The sequence below is a fragment of the Belonocnema kinseyi genome, chromosome 7 (genome assembly GCF_010883055.1).
Source record: "Belonocnema kinseyi isolate 2016_QV_RU_SX_M_011 chromosome 7, B_treatae_v1, whole genome shotgun sequence".
In the NCBI taxonomy this organism is placed as follows: domain Eukaryota; kingdom Metazoa; phylum Arthropoda; class Insecta; order Hymenoptera; family Cynipidae; genus Belonocnema; species Belonocnema kinseyi.
Genome location: NC_046663.1, coordinates 100,889,786 through 100,913,962, shown reverse-complemented (window position 1 = coordinate 100,913,962; position 24,177 = coordinate 100,889,786). Strand labels below are relative to the sequence as shown.

Here is a 24,177-nt window from a genome sequence, read left to right as displayed (position 1 = left end):
ATTTATGTCGACAAGATTAGATTTTTATACGTTCACACTACAATTAACACACTGTAAAATCTGATACAATGGAACATTGCATCCTAATCCACTGACTCCTACACGTAGAGGTTAGGTTAATGCACAGGAAGGGGTGGCTCATTCCATTCCAGAACAGTGGCTTATTCCGCCCCATATGACACTTTTAAGTAAAATCAAAATTTCACCCATTTCGGTTATACAATTATAAGTAAATCTGATAATAACTTGAGGTTTAATAAATAAGCTATCTATATAACCACTGGATAAATATCTAATATGTGATTTTGTGTGATCCTTGAACTTTCTAAACAAGTGCAAAATAGCAGAATAGAGACCTTAAATTTTCCGCGTTTATTTTCTCCAAATTTATTCAACATTAAGCAAAAAGAAAAGAAGTTACATAGAAATGATAGCCTACATAAAACTTGAGTGGCTCATCTTACCCTCTATGCTTATTTTGCCCCACCCTACCCTACGATCTCGCGCATGGCAGACGCTTCTCTTTTTGAAAAATAGAGCGATGTAAACAAAATGGAACGGCATATAAGAAGTAGGCATGTTTCTCAATATAATGTCAAGAGAAAAATAAGAGTTTTATTTCAGTTTACTAAACAGACATTAAGTCATATAGATTTTGATTGGAATTCATTGAATGTTTAGATCTAACAGTCAACTCTACAAAAATTTGTAGTCTGTTTGAAAAAGACATTGAAAATCGTTTTTCTGAGTTTTAACCTTCCGCTTGTCGCACGTATGTTTTTAACACCAATAGTCACATGCACGTCACAGGTGCAAAATCAATTTTCATATGTTATCTCAAGGCTGCATGCGTACTAAAATGTGAAGAATAAAAAGTTCGTAATATCTAATTTTAATGTAATTAGATTTTCTTAAATTCACTATCCTCTTCTGTATTCTACAAGCAGTATCCCCTGCTCCACCCGCATCATCCTCCTCTTTCATTTGAACATCTTCCATATCACTCTGCTCAGTTTCGCTGTTACCTTCTTTCACAGTCTGTGTCAACGTCGTCTCCAAAATCTTCTTCTGAATCTGATCAATCGAAGAGCACAATCAAGTACCTAGGGCTAAACCGCATTCAATTTAATGTGTATTCAACCGGAAATGTCATTAAAACTTTCAGATCTCTTGAAAAAATATTCATAATTTTGAAAATTATTCAACTTTTTGAATTTTGGTCTGTCGAAAAATGTATTTGGAATAGATTGGAATTTCCTAATCTATCATAAAAATAGTTTTTTTCTCCTATTTATGGAAATTTCCAAAATGTTGAAAAGTATATAACTTTTTTAATTTTCATCGAATTTAAAAATAACTGTAAAATGATTTGCAAACCTTTTGTTCATCTAATTTCTGATTTTTAATCGGGAAATTCTGATAAATGAACTTGCCTTCATTTCGGGATTTTTAAAAAGGCCCTATCAAAGGCTCATGTGATTGGTCAAATTCTTCAAAAATTAGCCTGGTTACAACATTCAGGTAACGAAACATGCGGATTAGACAAACACTGAAATTTTTTTGTGATTTTTGGAATCTGCGAGATGCGAAACGTAAATATACTAAAAATCTGTTGAAAACTAAAGATAGGAAATTTGAACGATTCCATTACACTCTCATGATTCATAATGTAAAAAATCAAAGACACTATTATCAAAAAATAAAGTGCAAGATAAGCAATTATATTCAAAGTTGATTATCTCGGATTGTTCCTAAAATCACCGAAATGAAAATGTTTTAATATAGTATTTAGCAAACGTCAACAATTTATGAAATTGTTTATACCTCTTTAAGTTTTTTCATTGGATTATATTTCATTTTCCTTTTCGAAAGAAAGGAATAGTTTGTTTTTTATTGAAAGAAGTTGTTTTTTGGTTCTAATGAACATTTTTCTTTAATTAAAAAGGATTTTCTTAATTTTGAAGCTATTTTTGGTTAAATAACAACAAAGTAATTTGAATAAACGCTTTTCTTAAATTCTAGATTAATTTTCTTCTAACATATACAAATTATCAACTAAAAAAGGGCAATTTTTCAGTTTCGCCGAAATTTTACCCTAATTTGAGAATACTGTTAATTCAAATGATGTCGAAATTCGAGACGTTATTTTCACATTGAGAGTGGTCACATATGAAGTTGGATATATAATATGGACTTAATACTTTTCAGGTTGTCAATTAAAAACAAGAAAACCCTCCGTGCGTGATATCATAAGTGAACGCCCCCATTCTCATATTATACATGTCTATAGTCTGTAGCCTGTACATCATGTACTATAATTTTTGAAGACATTTTCTACACTGGAACTTGTAATTATTACCGGTTTCGGGAATTGCCTGGAATCGCCTTAGGCATAAATCCAGACACTCCAAACGTAAACAGGCAGGGCTGCGTAGATAATTTCTGTTGGATTTAAGCGGATGGCGTAACCTGATGCAGCTTACGTGCGGAGAGCGCGTCCCTCCAACTTGTTTGTCACGCTTCGCTGAGAATTCCTCCCTTGCTCCGCAAATCACTACATTCCGCGGCAATCAGTTCTCGGAAGGACATAAACTCGGACGCCATAATTCCAAGTTCCAGTGTATTCAAAATTTCAATTGCTAAATTTTTTCGTGGTCTAAACAGGCATTCGTGAAATTTATTCATCATCCGTCTACCACCATTATTTATGGCTTTTAAGTTAATGCGGGTCAACAAAGACTCTTTAGACGGGAAATCCGACTCGGCCCGCGCCAGTTTTGTTCATCCTTATAGGGGGCTGTCCAAAAAATACGTAGCGCCTTCATGGGGAAGGGGGGTCACCCCGAGCGTTACGCTATTGTTAAAGTTACATACACTTACTATTGCAAACGCGCTACGTAGGGGCGGGGGCCAACATTTTCAGAACAATTCGGAACTTATTTTTAGAATGGTCCCATACATGCATTTTCAACAAAAAAGAAAAACTTTCAAAATAAATTTGTAATAAATGTTCTGAATGCTTAAACTGCATACACGATAACTTGTAAAGGAATTTTCTGATTAAACTTGTATTTCTGACATTTTTTGTGGCTCAAAAAGATGGATACTTGTAACCAAAAACAGCGAAAAATGAATGAAAAGTCCTGAAGCACAGTTTCTCAGCTAAAAAAGATGTGCAAAAATGTCATTAAAAAATTCTTTCTGGCTAATATTTTGCTTTTTAACCGCTGAAAATTCTATAAAAGAGAGATATTCAAAGGTATAACTAAGCACGGCAAAATATCTGATGAAAGGTCCAACAGCAAACCCGCTGAAATTAAAAATACCCACAAAACTTATAATTTTGGACCAACTAATTTGTTTATTCAATTACGTAGTAGTAATTTTAAGGTTATGAAGATACAATATTGTTCAAAAATTATAGAAATGTATATATAAAATCAAGCATAAGGCGTGGGTACCGTACTGAAACTGTGTAGAACCTCAAAGTGAACTAATTTTCTATTTAATTTGAAATAAAAATACATTTCCCAATTTCGTTCCAAATAGAGGTTTTGCCAAGTTTCCGCCAGTATATTTGGCAAACCCTTGCAATATATATTATTTTAAATATAAGCTTGTCGACCAGGAACATATCAGTTTTCGTATATTGACCTTCAAAACCTCGTTGAACCTGGTTGAACCAGGGCATTATAAACTGCACGATTTTTTGTATGATGGATGACGATTCAAATTGTATAACTAATTAATTGACCAAGTCGTAATAAATAATTAGAATGATGGTGCTATCAAAGTCTTAATGAATAACCTGATGTCAGCTAGGAGATATATCCATTCTTGCTCTAAGCAGCTTAAACCTAAAAGTATCAACATTGTGTGTATACCTGACCGAGAAATTGGGAAATGACAGGGGATTGTGTTCAACAGGCAAAACCCGGGAAATGATCGGGAATTTGATTCAGTGACCTGGACTTTTTTTCTAATAGTGAATGTTCCAGATAGAAATGTCGACAGAGTGTCGGAGTTTACCATCGGCGCACAGTTGGGTATTTTGGATTTATTCGTGCAAATAATCGACGACTCGTCAATTTTCAACCGAATTGATGTTTTTTAAACACTCGTGAATAAATTTACTGTCGCAGAGATACGCCACTATTGCGGTTTGAATCGTCAGTACGTCAAAAAAACGTCGGCAGTCGTCGGCCGATTTTTAGGCTATTCAGATGTCAATAATATTTGGTAATTCGTACAAACAATGCTTCATGCTCATTGTTATTTATGTGTTCAACCATTACAAGTGCAAAACTTTTCTATTTTTGAAATAAAAGTTTTAAATAATAGTTAATACACGTTCATAACGTTAATACTTTAATTTTCAAATTATTCAACCGAGAAACGTTTATTCTGAAGAGATTAACGAAAGAGTATATTTTATAGAATTTTAAATCTTTTTTTTCTTACAGTTTTTATGTTTATTTCAATAAAAACTGTAAGACAAAAAGATTTAAAATTCTATAAAATACTCTTTCGTTGATTTCTTCAGAATAAAAGTTTCTCGGTTGAATAATTTGAAAATTAAAGGATTAACGTTATGGAAGTTGAAAACATAAAAAGCAATGAGCATGAAGCATTGTTTGTATGAATTACCAAATATTACTGACATCTGAATAGCCTAAAAATCGGCCGACGACTGCCGACGTTGGTCGACGTTTTTTTGACGTACTGACGATTCAAACCGTAATAGTGTCGTATCTCTCCGACAGTAAATTTATTCACGAGTATTTAAAACAAAAAAAACTCAGTTCGGTTGAAAATTGACGAGTCGTTGATTATTTGCACGAACCAATCCAAAATACCCCACTGTGCGGCGCATCGGGAGTTTACTACTGGCGCGGCACAAACAGCCGGTAGTTTGCCCAGTACTGGCTGAAGGTTGGCTATACGGCCGGGGCAGTGCTATGTCAGTGGTACAAAGTCATGGGTTTCAAAAAATAGTTTTATTAATGTTGCTAGTTGGTTTTAAAATGACGAGAAACTATGTAGTTTTATCTATCGTGAAAGCTTTTTTACATTCTCAGCATAGAAGGTTATAAATTTGTGTAAACTTTGACCCTTCCCCCAACGTTTTTGTGCGAACTATACCCCCATCGTTTTTGTCAAATTACCACGTTTTGAGACCCTCTAAAATCAAATAACAGATTTTTGCTAATGTGTATGTATGTCTGTGGCACGATGGCTTTTGAAAAAATTATTCTATTAGATTAACCTTTGGTAAACTCTTTTAGTGTCGATAACTGAAGGTTAAGTTCGTTAGCCAGCAGTTTTGGATAGAAATTCAACAAGTTAGAGCATTTTCAAAAATTTTTGAGAAAGGTAAGAAAGAAGATTAATTCACAAAAATTATGCACCCAAAAAATATCTGCAAATTCGTTACTGATCACTGTTTAATAGGGCACATAGTTTTTATTTTATTCGTAAGAAGACAACATTAAAATTGAAACAAAAATTAATAAATAAATAAATAAATTAAAAAATACGCCAGGTAATTGTTGATACGGTTTTCAATTGGTGCCAAAAGAGCAGAAAAAAGTTTCATTCCCATATTTCATGTGGAACACAACCCACTTACCCCTAAATATTTTTTAAATTCAATAGAATCAGAATAATTAAAAAATACGCCATGTCTTTGCTGATATGGTTTTCAGTTGATGCCAAAAGAGCAGCAAAAAAGTTTCATCCCCATATCTCATGTGGAACTCACCCCACTCCCCCCTAAACTTTCCGAAAGTTTGGTAAAATCATCCTGATTAAAAAATACGCCAGGTTTGGGCTGATATGGTTTTCAGTTGATGCAAAAAGAGCAGCAAAAAAGTTTCATCCCCTTATCTCGTGTGGAACTCACCCCATTCACCCCATTCACCCCTAAATAATCTGGAAATTTAGTAAAATCAGCGAAATTAAAAAATATGCCAGGTTTTTGCTGATAAGGTTTTCATTTGATGCCAAAATATATAGGGGTGAGTTCCACATGGGATATGGGTATGAAAATTTTTTTCTACTCTTTTGCACCAATTCAAAATCGTATCAACAATAACCTGGCGTATTTTTTAATTGGGCTGATTTTATTGAATTTTCAAAATATGTAGGGGTGAGTGGGATGAGTTCCACATGAGATATGGGGTTGAAACTTTTTGCTGCTCTTTTGGAATCAACTGAAAACCATACCAGCAAAAAACTGGAGTATTTTTTAATAAGGCTGATTTTACTAAATTTTCTCAATCTTTAGGGTTGAGTGGGGCGAGTTCCATATGAGCTGAAGCTGCTTGAGGCAGTTCTTAGGGTTGTACACAACTATTTTTTACGATAAAATAGCAGCTTTTATTTCATTTCTTTCTCATTTTTTCTCTTAAGTACTTCATTTGTGGGTGCATAATATGGGTTCAGATTCTTTGAACAGGATTTCGTTCCGGAACACGGACATTTTTTTGGGAAAAGGTCCAAAATATCACAATCCATTGGATTAGAGGTTTCCTGTGCATTTGAGAGGTAAAAAAATCCTTATAAAAATCAAAGTAGATACAATTCTGCGTAAAACTAAAAAAATAACGTTGTTCTATCTTCACTTAATTCATGTGCTTCAAGTTCTGAACGTTCAAATGAACACAACTTTTTACTGGTGACTTTGTAATCCACAAAAAGTGCTAGGGGGATGAAACTGTTTTGGGCTTTTTTGGACATTAAATGGAACCATATAAAAGAATAAAATTTTAGATCTCAAAATTAGAGGAGTTTTAATGATTTTTTAAATGTTTGGGGGATGATTTTGGGAGTGATCCTAGAGTGCTAGGGGGATGAAACTGTTTTGGGCTTTTTTGGCCATTAAATGGAACCATTTGAAAGAATAAAATTTTAGGTCTCGAGCTTTTTATAAAAAAAAATTTTTTGGTTATCGTAAACGTTGCGAACTTCAGTTTCATGCATATTTCAACTTACAGTTAGAACAATATTTAAGGAAAAAATAGAAATGCGGTAAAATATTTCGTTCATTTGAACGTTCGGAACTTCAGGTACATACTTAATTCTGCGTAAGTTAAAAAAAAGAAAAGGTTCCTACTTCGAATTAGTCACGAGTAATGACCTTCCAAATATGCCTTTTTTTCTCTTTTTTCACCGAAAAACCGAAAGTCGTGTTAGTTCGGTGAAAAAAGATTGAAAAAATAGGCATATTTGGTAGTAGGAACATTTTGTTGTTGTTAACTTACTTATAATTAGGTCCTCTTGTATTCATTCCCTAGGAACGTTCTTCTGTGACAACCCCGAAACGAGCTATTCACAATAAACTGAACTCTGGGAATTTACCTGTGAATTCAGGTCGGAATGGGTCACCTGTGGCAGGTGCTAACTCGCGATATATTATAGTGAGGATAATGTTTCTTTTTTGAAATTACAGGTATTTCTGTCTACTTTAATTCGTCTTTTGACCATTTTTAGATCTGGCGAACAGCATCCGAGAAACAGAGAAAAACAAACATGTGATTTTTGGCAAAAAATTGGAAAAAATCGGAGTTTTTTGAAAGGCCGTAACTTCGAAACTATTGGTTACAAAACAACGTTCTTTTTTTAGTATTACGCAGAATTGTATCTACTTTAAGTTTTGTGAACCCCATATTATGCAACCACAAATGAAGTACTGAAGAGAAAAAAATGACTGCCCCAGAAATTACCATCTACTAGATGAGTGGATTATAGGGCGCGCGAATGTTAGTTCTCGTGCTTCGCCCCCACATTTGTGCATAGACTTTTTAAAATTAAAGCTCAAAGCATCGATAACTGTAATTTGGTGATTTTGAATTATATTTTGTTAAAACTCCTTCGGCTTTAAAGAACACATTCTCATCACGTGTCTCCTGCTTCGCACTAGATTCCTTTACTAAATGTGAACTTTTCCACATAATATGAAACACTTTTATATCAAATGTGATGTATTATTATTTTTTTCGTTCCCCGTGTACATTTTTGAGAAATGTAATTTTTTTTATTTTTGAGCTTATTTTTTACGAATAAAAGAAAATCTAATGGTCCTATCTAAAATTATTATTAACAAATTTCTCGATATTCTTTGACTAAACACTTTTGTCTATTAATTTTTTATCGTAACTTGCATCATTTTTCAAAAATTTTTAAATTATTTTACTTTTAATGTCATTTTTTTGTATTAAAACAAAGCTACGCGTCCTATCAACAAATTATTAATTACAAATTTGTACCTCTTTTTTGGAAGAGCAACTTTTGTCTATTCATTTTTTTCATAACTTGTGTGGTTTGTCCAAAAAATTTATTAAAAATTTTTTTAATGTCCTTTACGAATAAAACGAAAACTACTTGTTCTATGAAACAATGATCAATAACAAATTTTCAGATAAATTTTGGGTGTATAATTTTTTTAAATTCATCTTTTTTCTTATCTTCCATAGTTGGACGGCAAAATGGAATTTTTTATTTATCATTATTTTTTTTACGGTAAAAATTAGAATTTTCGGTTTTTCACGACATATCAAAAAGTTGTTACGGTGATTTTTTAGGGCTTTCAAAAAGCAACGTTTTTTTCATATTGTGCTTTGTTTGGCTTAAAATGTTAATTTCCGTCTTTTTTTATATTTTGAAAGTGCTATAACTCTCTTAATTTGTTTTTTATTGCGAAAAGTCGTAAGGACAAATTGTTCTCAAGTTTCCGGGTACTACGAATAGTCGTACATAAAAATTTTAAATCTTGAAAAAAAGTTGTCTTAAAATTTTTGCAAAAGCTCTAATTTTTTAAATGTTTATTCAAAATGGCTGGCTAATGAACTTGAACTTCTGTTTTTGACACCAAAAGAATGTACCAAATGGCAATCTAATTAATAATTTTGTTAATATATCATGCTCACAAACAGTCGTACAGCCAGGCGCATCCATAAAACCCTGTTTTCGGGTTCAGAGTCTCTTAAAACGTTGGAATTTGACAAAACGGGGGTGGGGGTCAAATTTTACACAAACCTAATACCTTCCCTGATAAGAAGTATAATTTTTCGTGCTAACAGTGTAGCTTATAAAAAATCGGAAAAAACGGAAAAACGTTTCTTCAAAAATTTTCGAATCCTGCAATATTCTCAAGTATCAATATAGGCCAGTGAAATAGAGTCAGGATCAGGACCAGCCGGCTTTATGCGCACGCCTCCCGATAAGGATACCGGTACGTACCCACTACTCATGGTACCAAAATCTCTAGTCTGTACTTGTTATCAGCACGCTTAGTCTCACTCACGAGCTGCTCCCGGGTAACCCCAGGAGATCGCGCCACTAGCCAAGACTCTTTTTAGATTGATTTTCAAGAGCAGAGAGTACAGAAACTGAGCGCTCCGTGTTATTTTAATGTGCCACGGCGCGGTCGGCAGCGTTCGGTGCGTGTGTACTTTGGTGAAGACGGGAACGACCCGAACGACGGCGACGACGACGATCAAGTTTCGTAAAGAGCAGTAGGACCTGTCGAGAGGTGCGGGTGCGGGTGTCTCTCCCTGGATCCGCCGGGGAACCAAATTCCATCGGACATCATTCGTCCACCTAGTTTATCAGCTCCTATTCGCAGCGCGTGTTTCGCGTTCACGAACGAGTACCGATACCGTGTGCTCGTGTCTCGTGCAGTGCGTGAAATGAGTGACAAGGACCGATCATCTCCCACCTTAGTTGAAAGCAGCCTCAAGTCGCTACTCGACCAGCCCAGTATTTTTCCCCTCATTGGTAAGTTTGGCAATGATAAGTTGACATCAGCTGAATCCTCAGATAAATTACATTCTCAAGGAACAGATCATTAATCCTGGAAACATAATCTCACGAATCTCTATCATTCGAATCATTATTGCTCAAATCCTCAGTCTTTCATTAAACTCTGGTTGCGAGAAATTTTGAATCCCAGCCGGGAATTCGTCTGCTAGTTCTCGTGGACACTGCCTTGCAAGGCAGCGAGCAAAGGGCAAAGGTCGTCTACGTTCGCTGATCCAAAGTACCATGTCAGGTCGAACCCGACTTTCCTTTAGATCCCTCGACTCAAGCAGACGATTTACGGAATTGATCAGGTTTTTCCTAGGTTTCGAATTTGAGATTTTTCAGAGAAAATTGAAGCGAATTGTGATTCCTTCGAAACCCGCGCAATGCGGTCGGGCTGGCTACTGCAGCGCTGACTGGCGGTGGCGATTTAAAGAGATTCTAGGAATCTCCGTTTATCCTATTCTTTATGAGTGGTATATTATGGTTTATAAAAAGGCGATTAGGATCCAAGTGATTTTTGATCTGTGATATCGAAATTCGTTTGGTTCTTTTCCCTCGTTTGTTTCCTCTTGTTCTTTTCTGTCGATTCTTTTTAGTGAGCCTGCATGTGTAATTGATAAATGATGAAGCTTGCTGCAGAAAATCAGAGCGAGGGGACTTTAAGCATGTGTTTGTATTCATTTTTGCCCCGGCGCTCGTCTCGCGATTAACCTCGTTTAGACCCTGTGGCGCACCACGTGACACCGCATGCAGCGAAACCGAAACTAACCTTACCCAGCCAATTTCAAGTTCCAAGCGGAAAGCCAAGAAAACGAGAAAACGATACCAGCTGAGTAGCTGGAGAGGAGTTCAATAGATATTATTTAGGCAAATGTAAGAGGAATATAAATGAAATTTTGGTATTTTATTTCAATTAATGAAATTCAATCCACAAAATTTAAACGAAAATTAGTATTATTTTGTCATTATTGTGCACTAAAAGAGACTGAACCGGGTTCAAAAACGTTTTCTCGTATAATTTTATCGTACAAAATAGTCATCCTCTTATCAAGACGCCTTATCTATAAAGATCCCATATCAAAAGCATTACTGGTACGCATTTAAAGGCGTCAAGGACTTTAATTCAATTCGTTTAAACTTTCTCTGGAACGTATGTTTAAACAAATCTTTAAAGTGTAAAAGTACACAAAGTATTAGTTTTAAAATTTCAATGAAGATAAGCGTGTATGTTGACTCAATTATCAACCAATATCAAACTTTAAAAAGTGGTCCATTCAGTGTCATATATTCAATATCCTCTGGACTTGAAAGCCCTTTAAATGTTAATGACATTTCTTCTCAGTAAATTATATACAGTATGTGAACACCTTCCTTTTTTATATCCATAAGTTCTGGTTTTGATAATAGACAGGATAAGATGTTTTCTCTATCATAGAATATTATTCAAAATATACGTGAAGACTCTATATCTGGATGTTAACTTTTAATATCCAGGTTATTAAATCTTAATAATGTAGATTGTACGGCTTGATAGTATATCCATCAATTGCAAGTAGTCTTGAAATTTAACTCAATATTATTGTATTCCGTTGATGTTTTACATCTTTTTCGTTTCGTATATTACTTTTCTGTTTTAATTTTGAAAATGCAGAACTCTAAATTTGAAGAGCAAGAAGGGATAGCCGGCATAAGGAAAGTACGAAATGTGTCTTCATCATATCAAAATACAAGTACTCTTACACCTCCGTGATTCAGACTTCAAATGATATGAAATACCTGCATGCAGAATTGAGTTTAAGATAGCAGTTAGATAAAATGGTCTTGCCTGCGCTTGCCTATATGCAGTCACTGTAAGCGCAATTACAGCCAAGTGGAAACAGAACGTTACCAGCTTTAAAAAAATTGAAACTCATATACCCAGAGAAAATGGTAGTTCATTCAAAAAACCGTATGGTTGATTGTATTTAGTTGATCTGAAAAAGGATTGTTTTTGGTTTTTTGTTGAGTCGTTTTGTATTTAGTCGCCCACACTGAGAAAAATGTATTATACGAAGTTGATATTACAAGTTAAGGATAATACGCCGTAACGAAAAGTATTATATCGCGTATAATCTATCGTCTTTTCCGAAGATATGAAGATATTACCAAACATAATCTCGAGACGTTACATTTTTATAATCTTCAGATATTCATTCTTAACATCTGGAGATTATTAAACATGCAGGCGTACATTATTATTATGCATCTATTATGCCTCTGCGTCTTGCTCCGCGTGTTCTGTGTTTCGCAAATGATGTGTTTATTATTCAGGAAATAATACAAAGTCTCACCCAAAATTAAACGACTAGAACAAGTATATATTTACAAAAATCAATCAACTTCAAGAGTAGATGTTAACTTGAGTGGGACGATGGTCGTGGGGGCTAAAGCGTAGGCTTTGGACCCACTCCTTCGGCTTGCGGGTTCGATTCCCGCCTCGCACACTGGAAGAGTCTCGGTGGCCCATGCGGTGAACACTAGCCTAGCAAGGGAGTTGTTCATCTCCGGAGAGTCGTGGGACCGGTACCTCTAGAGAAAAAGGTTTTCTCTAAGTACTTAAGGCTGTTGCTCTTGGTGGTTCGGAACCCACCTTAAACTATAGGTCCCCCTTCCACCACCAAGTAAGTGTGTGGAGGGTGTGTAAAGGAATAAAGAAGGTATAAGAAAAATGTAAACCCTTAGGGGACACATTAGAAGCTTCCACTGAGTAGATGTTAACTTTCGGTTTGCCTACACACTTCGGTAAATAAAATTACCTCAAAATCGTCGACCAGATTTTTTTGCATTTGAAAATAAAAAAAAAAACAATGAATAAAGCATGGTGCAAACGGTACTTTCGTAATTGTTTAAAAAGTTCGAATTACTTATTCCCACTTCAATTTTAATTTTTTTTCCCCGCCACACACGCAACACTAATAAGTCTTTTAGATTTATTGAACTCTGGGAATTTTAATATTTTAGGACGGTAGATTAAATACCTTGGATTTTAGGGTATTGGATTATTGATTTTAATGTCTTGGATTATAGATTCTAATATCTTCGATTGTAGGCTTTAATATATTTAGAATATAAATTAAAAATTCTCCTGCTTTAATTTATAATCCAAGATTTCATCCGGTATTATCTATTCTTTAATATCTGTATATTTTAGTTCGTATAATCTGGATCGCTGTCCCATAGTTAATAGTGCAAGATTATAACTGATAACATATTTTTAATTACCGGGTATAATCCATTTTTCTCAGTGCAAGTATCTTGTTTACATAATAACTATATGCAGTCGTTTGTTATTAAATTCCCTAGTTACTTTTTTCTTTTGATATATAAGATATTTTGTGATATATTTAAAAACAAACACTTAAAAAAAAGTTGAAGCTGAAACATTGTAAAACATGTTGAAAATTGTGAAAAGCAGAATCAGAAGTTGCTCTCCAATATGAAATAAGGAGAATTCAAAAAATATAAATATAGTAATTTTAAAAGGAAGTATTAGAAAGTGATCAATTTTTAATTCAAAGCATCAAAGCTAAGTAAATGAAAAATGGAACATTACAAGTTGATCGACTAAATATTGAAATGTTTTAACTCGTCCAATTTAAAGTCAAACGTTCGAAATTGATCCACTTGAATTTTAAATGTTTATAAGAGTGCTGAATAGTCTCAAATTATACTTTTAAATCTTACTAATTAGAAGTTTACAAATGTCTATTTTAACGACTTCAAACTGAATTATTTCAGATTTACATAAAACATTAAAACTAAAATATTGTTTCGCTCAAACAAATTAAATATTTTTTAAATCGAAAATATTTTAGACGAATTATTTTATAAAACGTAGTTTCAGATTTACATTTAAAATGTTAATTATAGTAAGGCTGAAATTACAAATCTTGGAAATAAATGTTTATACTTATTAGTATCACGCTTTTATCATTAATCATGACATTTTTTAAAAGAGGAAACACTCGTGATTATGTGAGAACTATTTTTAACATGTGAATATGGTTTACGAGATTCTATTTTTGTAACTATAAATTAACCATCGATTTATTCCTAAAATGTATGTTTTCTTTAAGGTTTTTGTGATTTATGAGAATATTATTGAATATAAGATAACAAAATTCGAATTTGAAATGAAGGCTTAGTCATATTCAAAAACTTACCTATTTGAAATTGTATCATTTTCAAACTAATTAAAAAAATATTTTAGCGTGGAGTCAGGGCCTGTCCAGTTTTTTCTGAGCTATGTCCTACTTTTCTAAATTACAATATTAATAAACAAAAACTTGTTTTAGAAAACAAAATTTATTTTATTTAGTATAATGCTACTTAAAATACATATTATATTAAATTTTTCAGTCTTTGATGCTGCAAAAAACCCGTTTTCAAGGCCAGTAAAATTTTAGAAATTACTTTAAATTGTAACATTTTAAATTATGCAAAAACTTGATAACTTTTCTAAACTTTTAAATTTATTACAAAAAGAAAATTCGCTTTTAATCAAATTTAAGCTGTACCAAAAATTATTCATAAGTTTAAAATTGACATTTATTCCCTTAGAAATAAATTTGTAATAATTGAAAATGGAATTGACTTTAAGCCTTCAAAAATACTTTAGTATTTAATTTCGGCATATTAGACATTACATCTTGAATCAAGACTTCCTCCTTTTGGCTATATTTATTTTAACTGTATTTCGCCTTCTCATAATAGGTGTATACTCGAAATATCCCATATAGAGGCAACTTTGTCGACGATTTTTTAAATTCAAAAATCGTATTTTTTGTTCAGCATCTTGAATAGTTTCTACGAAAAATGTTGGATGGGGGCGGTTTATGTTTAAGATAATGTTCTGAAATCTAAAAAATTCACTGAATACATCTTTTTTGGAACTTATTTTAATTTAACTTTCCAAATTTTCAAAAACTTTAACAAGTACAATTGTTTAAAACATAAATAATTAAATTTTTGTTTTTATGAACACAATGAAAAAAAATTAAGTTCTTGTCTTTCACGATGTTTCTTAACACGTATTCGACCTAGGGCTAAAGTGTTTTTTCTTTTCATATTAATTATGTTTCAGCCGTCAGTGGAAAAAACAAACTATTTATGGAAAATAATATTTTTATCATCGATATATATAACTTCACCAAACATTCAAACTAGGTTAGGTTGACCAAACGTCCCTTGACGAGCGCGATGTGGCAGATGTGTGGCGCAACAGAGTATCTCTCGTGAATTCTCGAGTTGGGGCAAGCCTCCGCAATACTCCACAAAAATTTTGTTGATTTGATATTCACATGTGGGAGTCATTTTATTATTTTTAATTCTGAACAACAAGAATGTGTTTATAGTTAATAACAGATATTTATATTTTATTGCCCCATTTTTGCCCCATAATAATTTAATTACTTTTATTGAAAATAGAAAAATTGGCCTGGGCCTTGCCAGCGCCACTTTTTTAAATGGGGAAAAATAGGGCAATTTCTACACGGGTTATAGTCTGATTCTTAATTGCCTTATCGTAATTTGTCACTAATAATAATGAAAATGCAAAATGCTTGAAGAAAAAAGGGATCTTCAAAGAAAATATAATATCTTCTTTCATCTTTAAAAAAAATTCAACAAAAGTTGCTTTATATAGGGAAAAAATGAAATCAAAGGATCAGATGACAGAACTACGAATTAGAGTTTTCTAACAGCATCTCATTTCCTTTAAAAATAACTGTTTAAAGCAATAACTAATGACAACCATTTTTCCCTATACATAATAATAGATATAATCATGTTTTAATAAAAAAAAAGTAACTAAGTTGTTTTTCATTTCAAACATTCTCGTTATCACAATAACCTTGTTATTAAACTTACCCCTATCGACCCTACATTATGTATAGAGAAATTCAATTTTGCAATTGTATGCAGCTCAGTCAAAATTAATTAATTCTATGAAGCTAACTTGATTCAATTTAAAATATACGTCATGCAATTCGCTCAACACAAACCAATCTACGTATATGTGCATTCTAAATTCTCTTAATTCATTTACATTCTCATGAATGATCCGGTGTCATTCCTTGTTGCATCTGATCGTAGATAAATACATTCGTGGGATCGGATTAAACGTGGAAACTATACATATAAAATTCTAGAATGATTAGCTTGACTGATATTAGTATTATGTCTGATATCTGAAGAGGAACAATAGTTAAAGGAATTTGTCTAGGCACACTGTTGATATGAATACATAAGCAAAAAATTCGGAAGACTGAATTCGTAGCTTCTGCCCCCAGTAAAGTGATATATATCATTTTATTGATCGAGAGGAATGCATGCAAGTTAACTTCTAGAATTGCTGTTCCAGCTGCTTCCGAGAGCAGTCGTGAAACAATGTTCTATCGCACGCGAACTTTATATGCCTTATATTTGTGAAAAGTTTCTTCTGCCCTAAACTTTGAAAACAATCCTTGAATTTAGTTTAGAAAAATCGATTGGAAGTACTAAATATACTGCGAATAAAAGAAATGCAGTCATTAAACATGTAATAAAACAGTTTACCTTGTCTATAGTCAATTAGAATTGTTACAACAATTAAAAGTCTTTAAAATTTATTAAGAAATGTCTTTATAATATTAATGATAGGTTTTATGAAAAATAAAGATTTCCTAATATACATTGGATACTTTCATGTTGGAACCACGTGTGAAGTCTCATTAGCAACAGCTCCTGTGTTCACGATTTGGGGTGTCTGGGACATACTAAATCATACTTCTCTGAAAGGACGAGCTACTTAGCATTAGGAAAAATAGAAAAAAACCTTTCTTGATATGCCTTGCACATGAAATACGGCGTATCTGCAGAATAGATAGAAGTCTTACAATTAACAAAGTATAGAAATGTAAGTTATCTTCGATATAGGGAGACCTGTCCGTACAAAAAAATTATATGTATATTTTATACATATAGTGTCAAGTATTATATATAATATTCATTTGTGTCATGCATTTTTGTATAAAACAAATAAATATTATATATAATACTTCACACTATATACAAACTATATATCATTTTTCCGGCTGGATAGGCATAAGCAAGCAAACTTTTCTTAAAGTGTCACACACAATATTTGGCACAAAGTTTAACATGAATACACGACCGCTGAAAGAAATCGGACCTTGAAAAAAGAAATTCTGATTTTGACGCAATTTCTACCTTCAGCTTGAACCACTGAAAGAATCTATGAAATTTAATTCAAACCTATTATATTTTGCAAAAATCATCTATAGATACATAATATGCATGTATACATACATATGCATGTGTAAGCATGCATATTTTATTTTTACTATAGAAATTGAATTATTTTTTGTTATTATTTAATTTGTTATGGATGTGCTTGAAATTCTGAATGTTCAAATGAACAATCATTCTGATATCTAAATGACTGATTTACACACAGAGAAATTAATTCATCGATTAAAAAACACTTAATTCTTATTTACATTTCCAGGTAAAAAGTATTTTAAAATAAAATTGAGTAGAAAAAAATGTCATTCATTTGAGCGATCGAAACTTCAGTCAAATTTATTATCAATGAGAATCGAATCGATGATCGTTGCTCAGTTTTTAGATGCTCGCACACAAAAATAAATATTTCGTTAACCCGTGAATATTTTTTCCAAGTTTTAAAAGTCAGATAAAACCTAGAATCCTACACATGACTTTTGCAAAACATGACGGTTTTAAATTAATTTCCCTAGATTCTTCCATTGGTTGAAGTTGCAGTACGAAATTCCGCAAAAATCAGAATTTTTTGCTCTTTCTCCCGTGATAAGTCAATACCTAGAAAAACAAATTCAATTAGGGCTCATTTAACTTAAGATTTAATACGTTTTCCAGTAGTTAAAAACGGTTTATCTTCATTTTGAACGTTGCTATCACGTTTCAAAGTTGAGACAAATTTTTGATAGGTTACACTATCTGGTCCGATACTTTGCGGCGGTAGTGTAACTGGAAGAAATGTTATCGAGATATGAAAAGGAATAAATGTGGGAGATAAGAAAAACTTGTTTATAGCATTATAAACAACGAAATGACTTTTATATTAAAATGGTAAACGGTTTTATCATTTGGAAGTCAATATGTGATATTTTTTAATTATGCATGAATGAATGGGCTTTCGTATCTATTTGTTCTACCAAAAAAGATCAGTATTTTGAAATTGACAGAGGTTAGGTAATGTACCTCGAGATTGTTTTTTAAAAACACTAAAAGCAATTAAAAATGGATTTTTCTCGGCAGTTTTTAAGCAAAAATAATAAATTACTACCAGGATATATATATATATATATATATATATATATATCAGCAGATAACTGCATTCATTGAAAGAAGTAAATAACTAAAATAAAGAATTTCATTTTTATTTGAGATAGCTTCACACCTCAACCTTATGACAAGAATATTCCGTTTTCTTAAATTCACGAAAATTTTGTTCCTATAAAATCCGAAATCAATGGTCTCAAACTTCAGACAATCGTTATAAATAAGTTTTCAAAGATAATATCTTAGCAATTCAGCAATTAATATTGCGCACTAAAAAACAACAGTTTAGATGAAACATTAATTTTGCACATCTTCAAAGTGTAAATTTTCAAAATTCCTTGTGAAGGCGATTTTTGTTTGTTTCCTGATGCCTTCACATCGAATCGGTTTTCATCATTTAAACGGAAAATTCTGTTATTCGAATTTTTTTCTTGTGTACTTCATACAAAAAATTAAAAATTTTGGTGTGATATACTGTAGCCTAGGTATAAATGTCGAGAAACGTCCATACTGAAATATAAGATTTTATAAATATATGAAGAATGGCAACTTCATGAAGACCGACATTAAATTCATTTCTAGACTAAGGTGATAGTGGTATAGCGCCTTATTTAAAATATTTCAGGTAGGTGAAAATATGTAAAGATTTTTTTCCATTCTTGGGAGACGAAAAACTGTTTTTAATCTCAACATTTTAAAATTAATTTTTTGTAGTGAAAGGAGAAATTATTTTTATACAAATTCCTATAATATTTCTCAATAAATAGTATAATTATAAATTAATTCAAGCCTTTAAAAACCCAGTTGAAAAAGGGATTCCAAAAAAGCAATATTTCATTTCGCAGGTACGATTATGTACATTTTTAATCGCCGAATTTTTGCAAATGCGACTAAATTCTTTCCAAAACATTAACTATTTTTGAGGGTGAATTTTCATTTTTCCCACGCATGGACGAGATAAGAAGAGTTTCTTCATTATGATTTTGACGTTAGCACAAATTCAATAGAGATTGCAGATACGCCGTATTTAATTTGCACGGCAGTGATGTTTTGATTAGTTACAATTCTTATAAAGTTGATTACAATGGTATTTTTGGGAAATTTCATGAAGTTAATTTTCAACATGAATAAAAAGTTTCTTTCTATATGAATATGAATAAGTAGTATAGTCGTATGGAGGTAAGATCAGTGTCATTGCATAAGTAATCACCATTTCGGTGTTACACGGTCGAGCCGGCTAGCACCGGACATTTCTGATTTCATTAAGAACGTGAAGCGACCCATTTTGAACTCATTATAAGAGCAAGCTAAATTAATTCCATTATTATATGCTAGTCAATAGTAAACACCTACTTCCTTATTTAAAATTTGGAATTTGATAACTTTCAAGCTCAAGAGTTTCAGAACTTTACATTTTCTATCATACGTTCTATTTTTAACAATGAAGTTATGAAATAATTTTTCTGGAAAGAATAGGCTGACAGGAATAGAAGCTGCTTCTCGTTCAATAAGTTTTGTTTTTAACTCCTAATGATATATCTTCAATTAGGATTGAAGATAAAGAACAAAATAATTATGTAATCTGCATTAATTTCATTCTTCGTTAGACGACCAATACGGATTCCAATGAACGTCACATCAATTATTTTCGAAAGTTGCCTTGTACGTGGTTATAATTTGATTCTATATTTTTGTATGATTTTTCCTTCTCAATGTACTAGTTGCTTAATAAACTCGGATAAATATTTGGTTAAAACTACAAAAATTGTGTTGCTTTAACCATAGCATATTGTTATCATGTGAACAACAAAATATTTTGTTCAACGAAGACAATTTTCTGATTACACTAAAAAAAAACTAAATTTACTGCCAGAAAATAATTTTGCTGATTAGTTTGTGTTTGTTTTACAAAAATTTCGTTGTGATTAATAAAAGAATGATCATTATAAAGAAACCATTTATTCAGCTTGCACAAAAATGTTTGACAAGTACACTTCGTTACTTGTACCAATGAATTCGGTTACTTGTGCCAAACATGCAACTGCGCACACGCATACGCTCGAATGCTTAATTTGCAAAATAGATGTTGCCAGCTGGTAAGCCAGAGAAAGCAACGCCTTGTCGTTTTGATGTGTGAGGTTTTTAAAGTGGTTTTCAATCAAATAAAGTTTTATTGTGCCTAACTAGTGTCAGGTATTCCTCGAGCAAACGCCTCGTCTATTTTGTGAGTTAAGAATGTTTGTAGTTTAGAGTTAAATTCCTATAGAAAGTGACAGTATCGATAGTGATTTTCCTTGAGTTTCCTTTCCATACTAGGATTATGAATATAGCCCCTTAATCATATTTTTTCACAAAATAACACCTAATATTCTTTTGTTTAAAGAAGCTAGAAAAAAAGTAAATGCTTTAATTAATTCAAATTCATTTTATTTGAGAAGTTTTTCGGTTAATCAGAATTTGTAATATGATCATGAATTATTAGCCTGCTGAAATTTAATTGTAATTAATTATTTTCTTTACATTTTGAACGCATCTTATTGAATTAATTCATTTTTCTCAGGTTAGCGTATTCTCGCATAAATAAGATACACCAAACTCTGGCTTTCAGTCCAGTGTCCGGGGTTGATTTGGGAGGTATGCACACGTTAATGTCACAACCGCTTTCGCCCTGCTCCCCTGAGAATCTGCGTGAGCCAGCAGTTTAAGAAGGCTGAGAACGGGGTGACTAAAAGCGAGAGTTTAGTGTATATCTTATTATAACTGAAAATACAAATTTTCCTTCAACAAAATCATACTGTTACTTTAATCAAATAATTGTATTGTTTTTACAAATACATATATGTTTAATTCTACAATATATATTTGGTCACCAAAAAAATATTTTGGTTTGCCTTAAAAAAAATTGTTGAGGGTGCCAAAGGTTTTGGTTGCTTTAAAGTTCTTGACGCAATGGGCTGCTTGCACGGAGAAAAATGGATGGTCAAAGTTGTATGGTCAAAATGTAGAGAGCCAGAAAGTCTTTCTACATGGTCGAACGGTCCTTCCAAATTTTTTTCGACGTGATTAAAAAGACTCTTATTTTATCGCCAGTCTGACTTTTATAAGAGCATCAGGCTCACCATCAGCGATAACTAAGGTATCCTTCTCGGCATGGTGAAAACGCACATATTGTTTTCACTCATTTCGGCCATCCACGAAGTAGCAGATAAGCCATTGCGTATGGTAAATTGCTTGATTTTTGCGCGTCAATCATGCGCGTGAAAATTTAAAGGGTATCGCTAGTTTGCTAGCATATAGAATTCGTAGAACGCTTGGTGCTTTCTGTTAAAAAAAATGTTTTTTCCCAAGATTTCCGTGTAAAGTGAGTGCATTTATTGAGGATTGATGGAAAATATCTTATTCTGTAAGTACCTGTTTTAAATACGTAATTGTGATGTTAATATTTTCCATATGTTATGTGAGATTTAAGACATTTAATTCTAATATTTTTGAGGTTAATGTTAGTTTGAAGTAGATTATAATTATTTCAGTAATCACTGTTAATTCTAGGATTAATCGATTTAGGATCAACTTGAATTGTATTTATTAATTTAAAACTAAATCTTTATTTTTCAGCTCAGACATTTACTCCTGAAATTCATTAAAGGACACGTGGCAGGGACAGGTTCGTACTCGTGATCCTATATGCAGAGAATGGATAGCTGGAACTGCAGTAAAAACACAATTAATAGATTTATAGGTAATTAGTCATTATTCAATAATTATTTTTTATACCTATTTTATTACCTGCTCCATTCCTCAACTTTTTAATTCAAAATTTCTGTAGTTTGTCGAAAATTAGTCTTTCTTGGTAGAAGAATAATCTTCTAAATTACAAATTCAACTATTTGGTTGAAAATGTATGTATTTTCTTAAAATTTTATTTTTTAAGTCAAAAACTAAACGTTTTAAGTTAAAATTGAACCATTTTATTAGAAATTCACTTTTTGTTGAAACTTCATATTATCGGTTTAAAAATGCCACTATTTTGTATAGAAAATCTGTCTTGGAAATTCAACTGTTTTGTAGAAAATTGAACACCTTTATTAAAACTTCCCTTTTTTGGGGTGGAAAAATAATCTAAATATAACTATTTGGACAATTTGATTAGAAAGTCAACTATGTTGCGGAAAATTCAACTTTTTTGTAAAAGAGTAGTTTTTTTATTAAAAATATATTATTTTAAATAAAAAATTATATTTTCAAAATAAAAATGTACCTATTCCATATTTGTTTAAAAATTCAAAAATTTGTTTCGCAAAACAACTATATAGTAGAAAATTCAACTTTTTGTAGAAGATACATTTTTTAAATAAAAATAATGCTTTTATATGAAAAATTAGTTTTAAAAAATAAAACTTTAAGAGTTTGATTTTGGCCTAAAAATTTATTTTTTAATTTATAAATTAAACTATGCGGGTAAAGGTGTATGTAATTTGTTGGAAAAACTTTTCTTTTTTGGTACAAAATTGATCTTATAAACTTTAAAGTTAACTTTTTGGTTAAACGTTAATGTATTCTGGGTAGAAAATGGTCCTTGTTTGTTGATGGTTCTTTTTGATTGAGAACCTTGTTAAAAATTCATATTTTTTTCTTGAAGCTTCATCTCTTTGGTTGAAAATGTAACTATTTTCATTAAAATTCGTTTCATGTTTGGTTGAAAATTAATCTTTTAAACTGACAATTATACCATTCCATTTTTTGATAAAAAATTGATATTTTTTACTTGAAAGTTCAAATTTTTTATTGAGAATTTATGCGTTTCATTTTTAATTAATCTTTAATTTGAAAATTCTACTGTTTTGTAAAAAATTAATCTTCTTGGTTTGGAAAGTAAAGTTTTTAATTGAGCAATCATATTTTCGGTGTTAGTTCTGTTGGCTTTTAAAAATTGACTTGCTTACACTTCCATTTTTTTACAAAATTTTCTTACAATTATTTCTTGCAACAACTTTTTTGTTGAAGATTTATCTTTTTTTTCTCTCTTAAAAATCCACATTTTTCCAAAACATTTGACTTTCTACCTTAAAAACTTTTATTTTATTTAAACAAATAAATGATTTAATCGTTTTATGCTAATTTATTCTTTACATTGTTCTAGGGAATATTTATGGGGAGGCTCAAAAAGCCGGAAAGCAGCTGGCAAGAAACTTTTTTAATTTTAACTATTGTAGTTGCACAGTATTTAACTTAATCCTGCGTTAGTATTACTTTTTAGGTTAAAATTGATTATATCGTATCAGTAATATGATATGAGTTCTATATAATAAGTTCTATTTAATAAAAAAAACTATGCATTTATATCTCAAGTATTTATCGAATCGTCGAAATGACCGCCTTTATACAGTTTTTTTTCTAGTTAAAAATACTTTTAATTTACCTTGTTATAGAACAAGTTTTTTCAGTGGGGTAAAAGCCGCAGGAAAGAATATTTAAAACCACTCCTGGTGTATCAAAATCAGAAAATCGTCCAAATAAACGCCTTTATACAGTTTTTTTTCGAGTTAAAAATACTTTAATTTACCTTGTTATAGAAAAAGTTTTTTCAGAGGGGTAAGAGCCGCCGGCAAGAATATTTAAAACGACCCCTAGTGTATCAAAATCAGAAAATCGTCGAAATGACCGCCTTTATACAGTTTTTTTTTTCTAGTTAAAAATACTTTTAATTTATCTTGTTATAGAACAAGTTTTTTCAGTGGGGTAAGAGCCGCCGGAAAGAATATTTTAAACCACCCCTAGTGTATCAAAATCAGAAAATCGTCAAATTGAACGCCTTTATATAGTTTTTTTTCGGGTTAAACATACTTTTAATTTACCTTGTTATAGAACAAGTTTTTTCAGTGGGCTAAGAGCCGCCGGAAAGAATATTTTAAACCACCCCTAGTGTATCAAAATCAGAAAATCGTCAAATTGAACGCCTTTATACAGTTTTTTTCGAGTTGAACATACTTTTAATTTACCTTGTTATAGAAC

General features: G+C 31.9%; 1 protein-coding gene across 2 annotated transcripts in view; it reads left to right on the top strand.

Annotated features, from left to right (window-relative positions):
- Positions 1 to 9,395: 9,395 nt before the first annotated feature.
- Positions 9,396 to 24,177, top strand: part of LOC117177506 (thyrotroph embryonic factor) — a 371,804-nt gene continuing 357,022 nt past the window's right edge. The window contains exon 1 of one of the 2 annotated variants that reach the window (XM_033368255.1): positions 9,396 to 9,777. In XM_033368255.1, coding sequence (XP_033224146.1) covers positions 9,690 to 9,777 — 88 coding nt within the window. In that variant the 5' untranslated portion in view covers positions 9,396 to 9,689. The remainder of the gene's footprint in view (positions 9,778 to 24,177) is intronic. The other variant, XM_033368256.1, reaches the window with a different exon arrangement.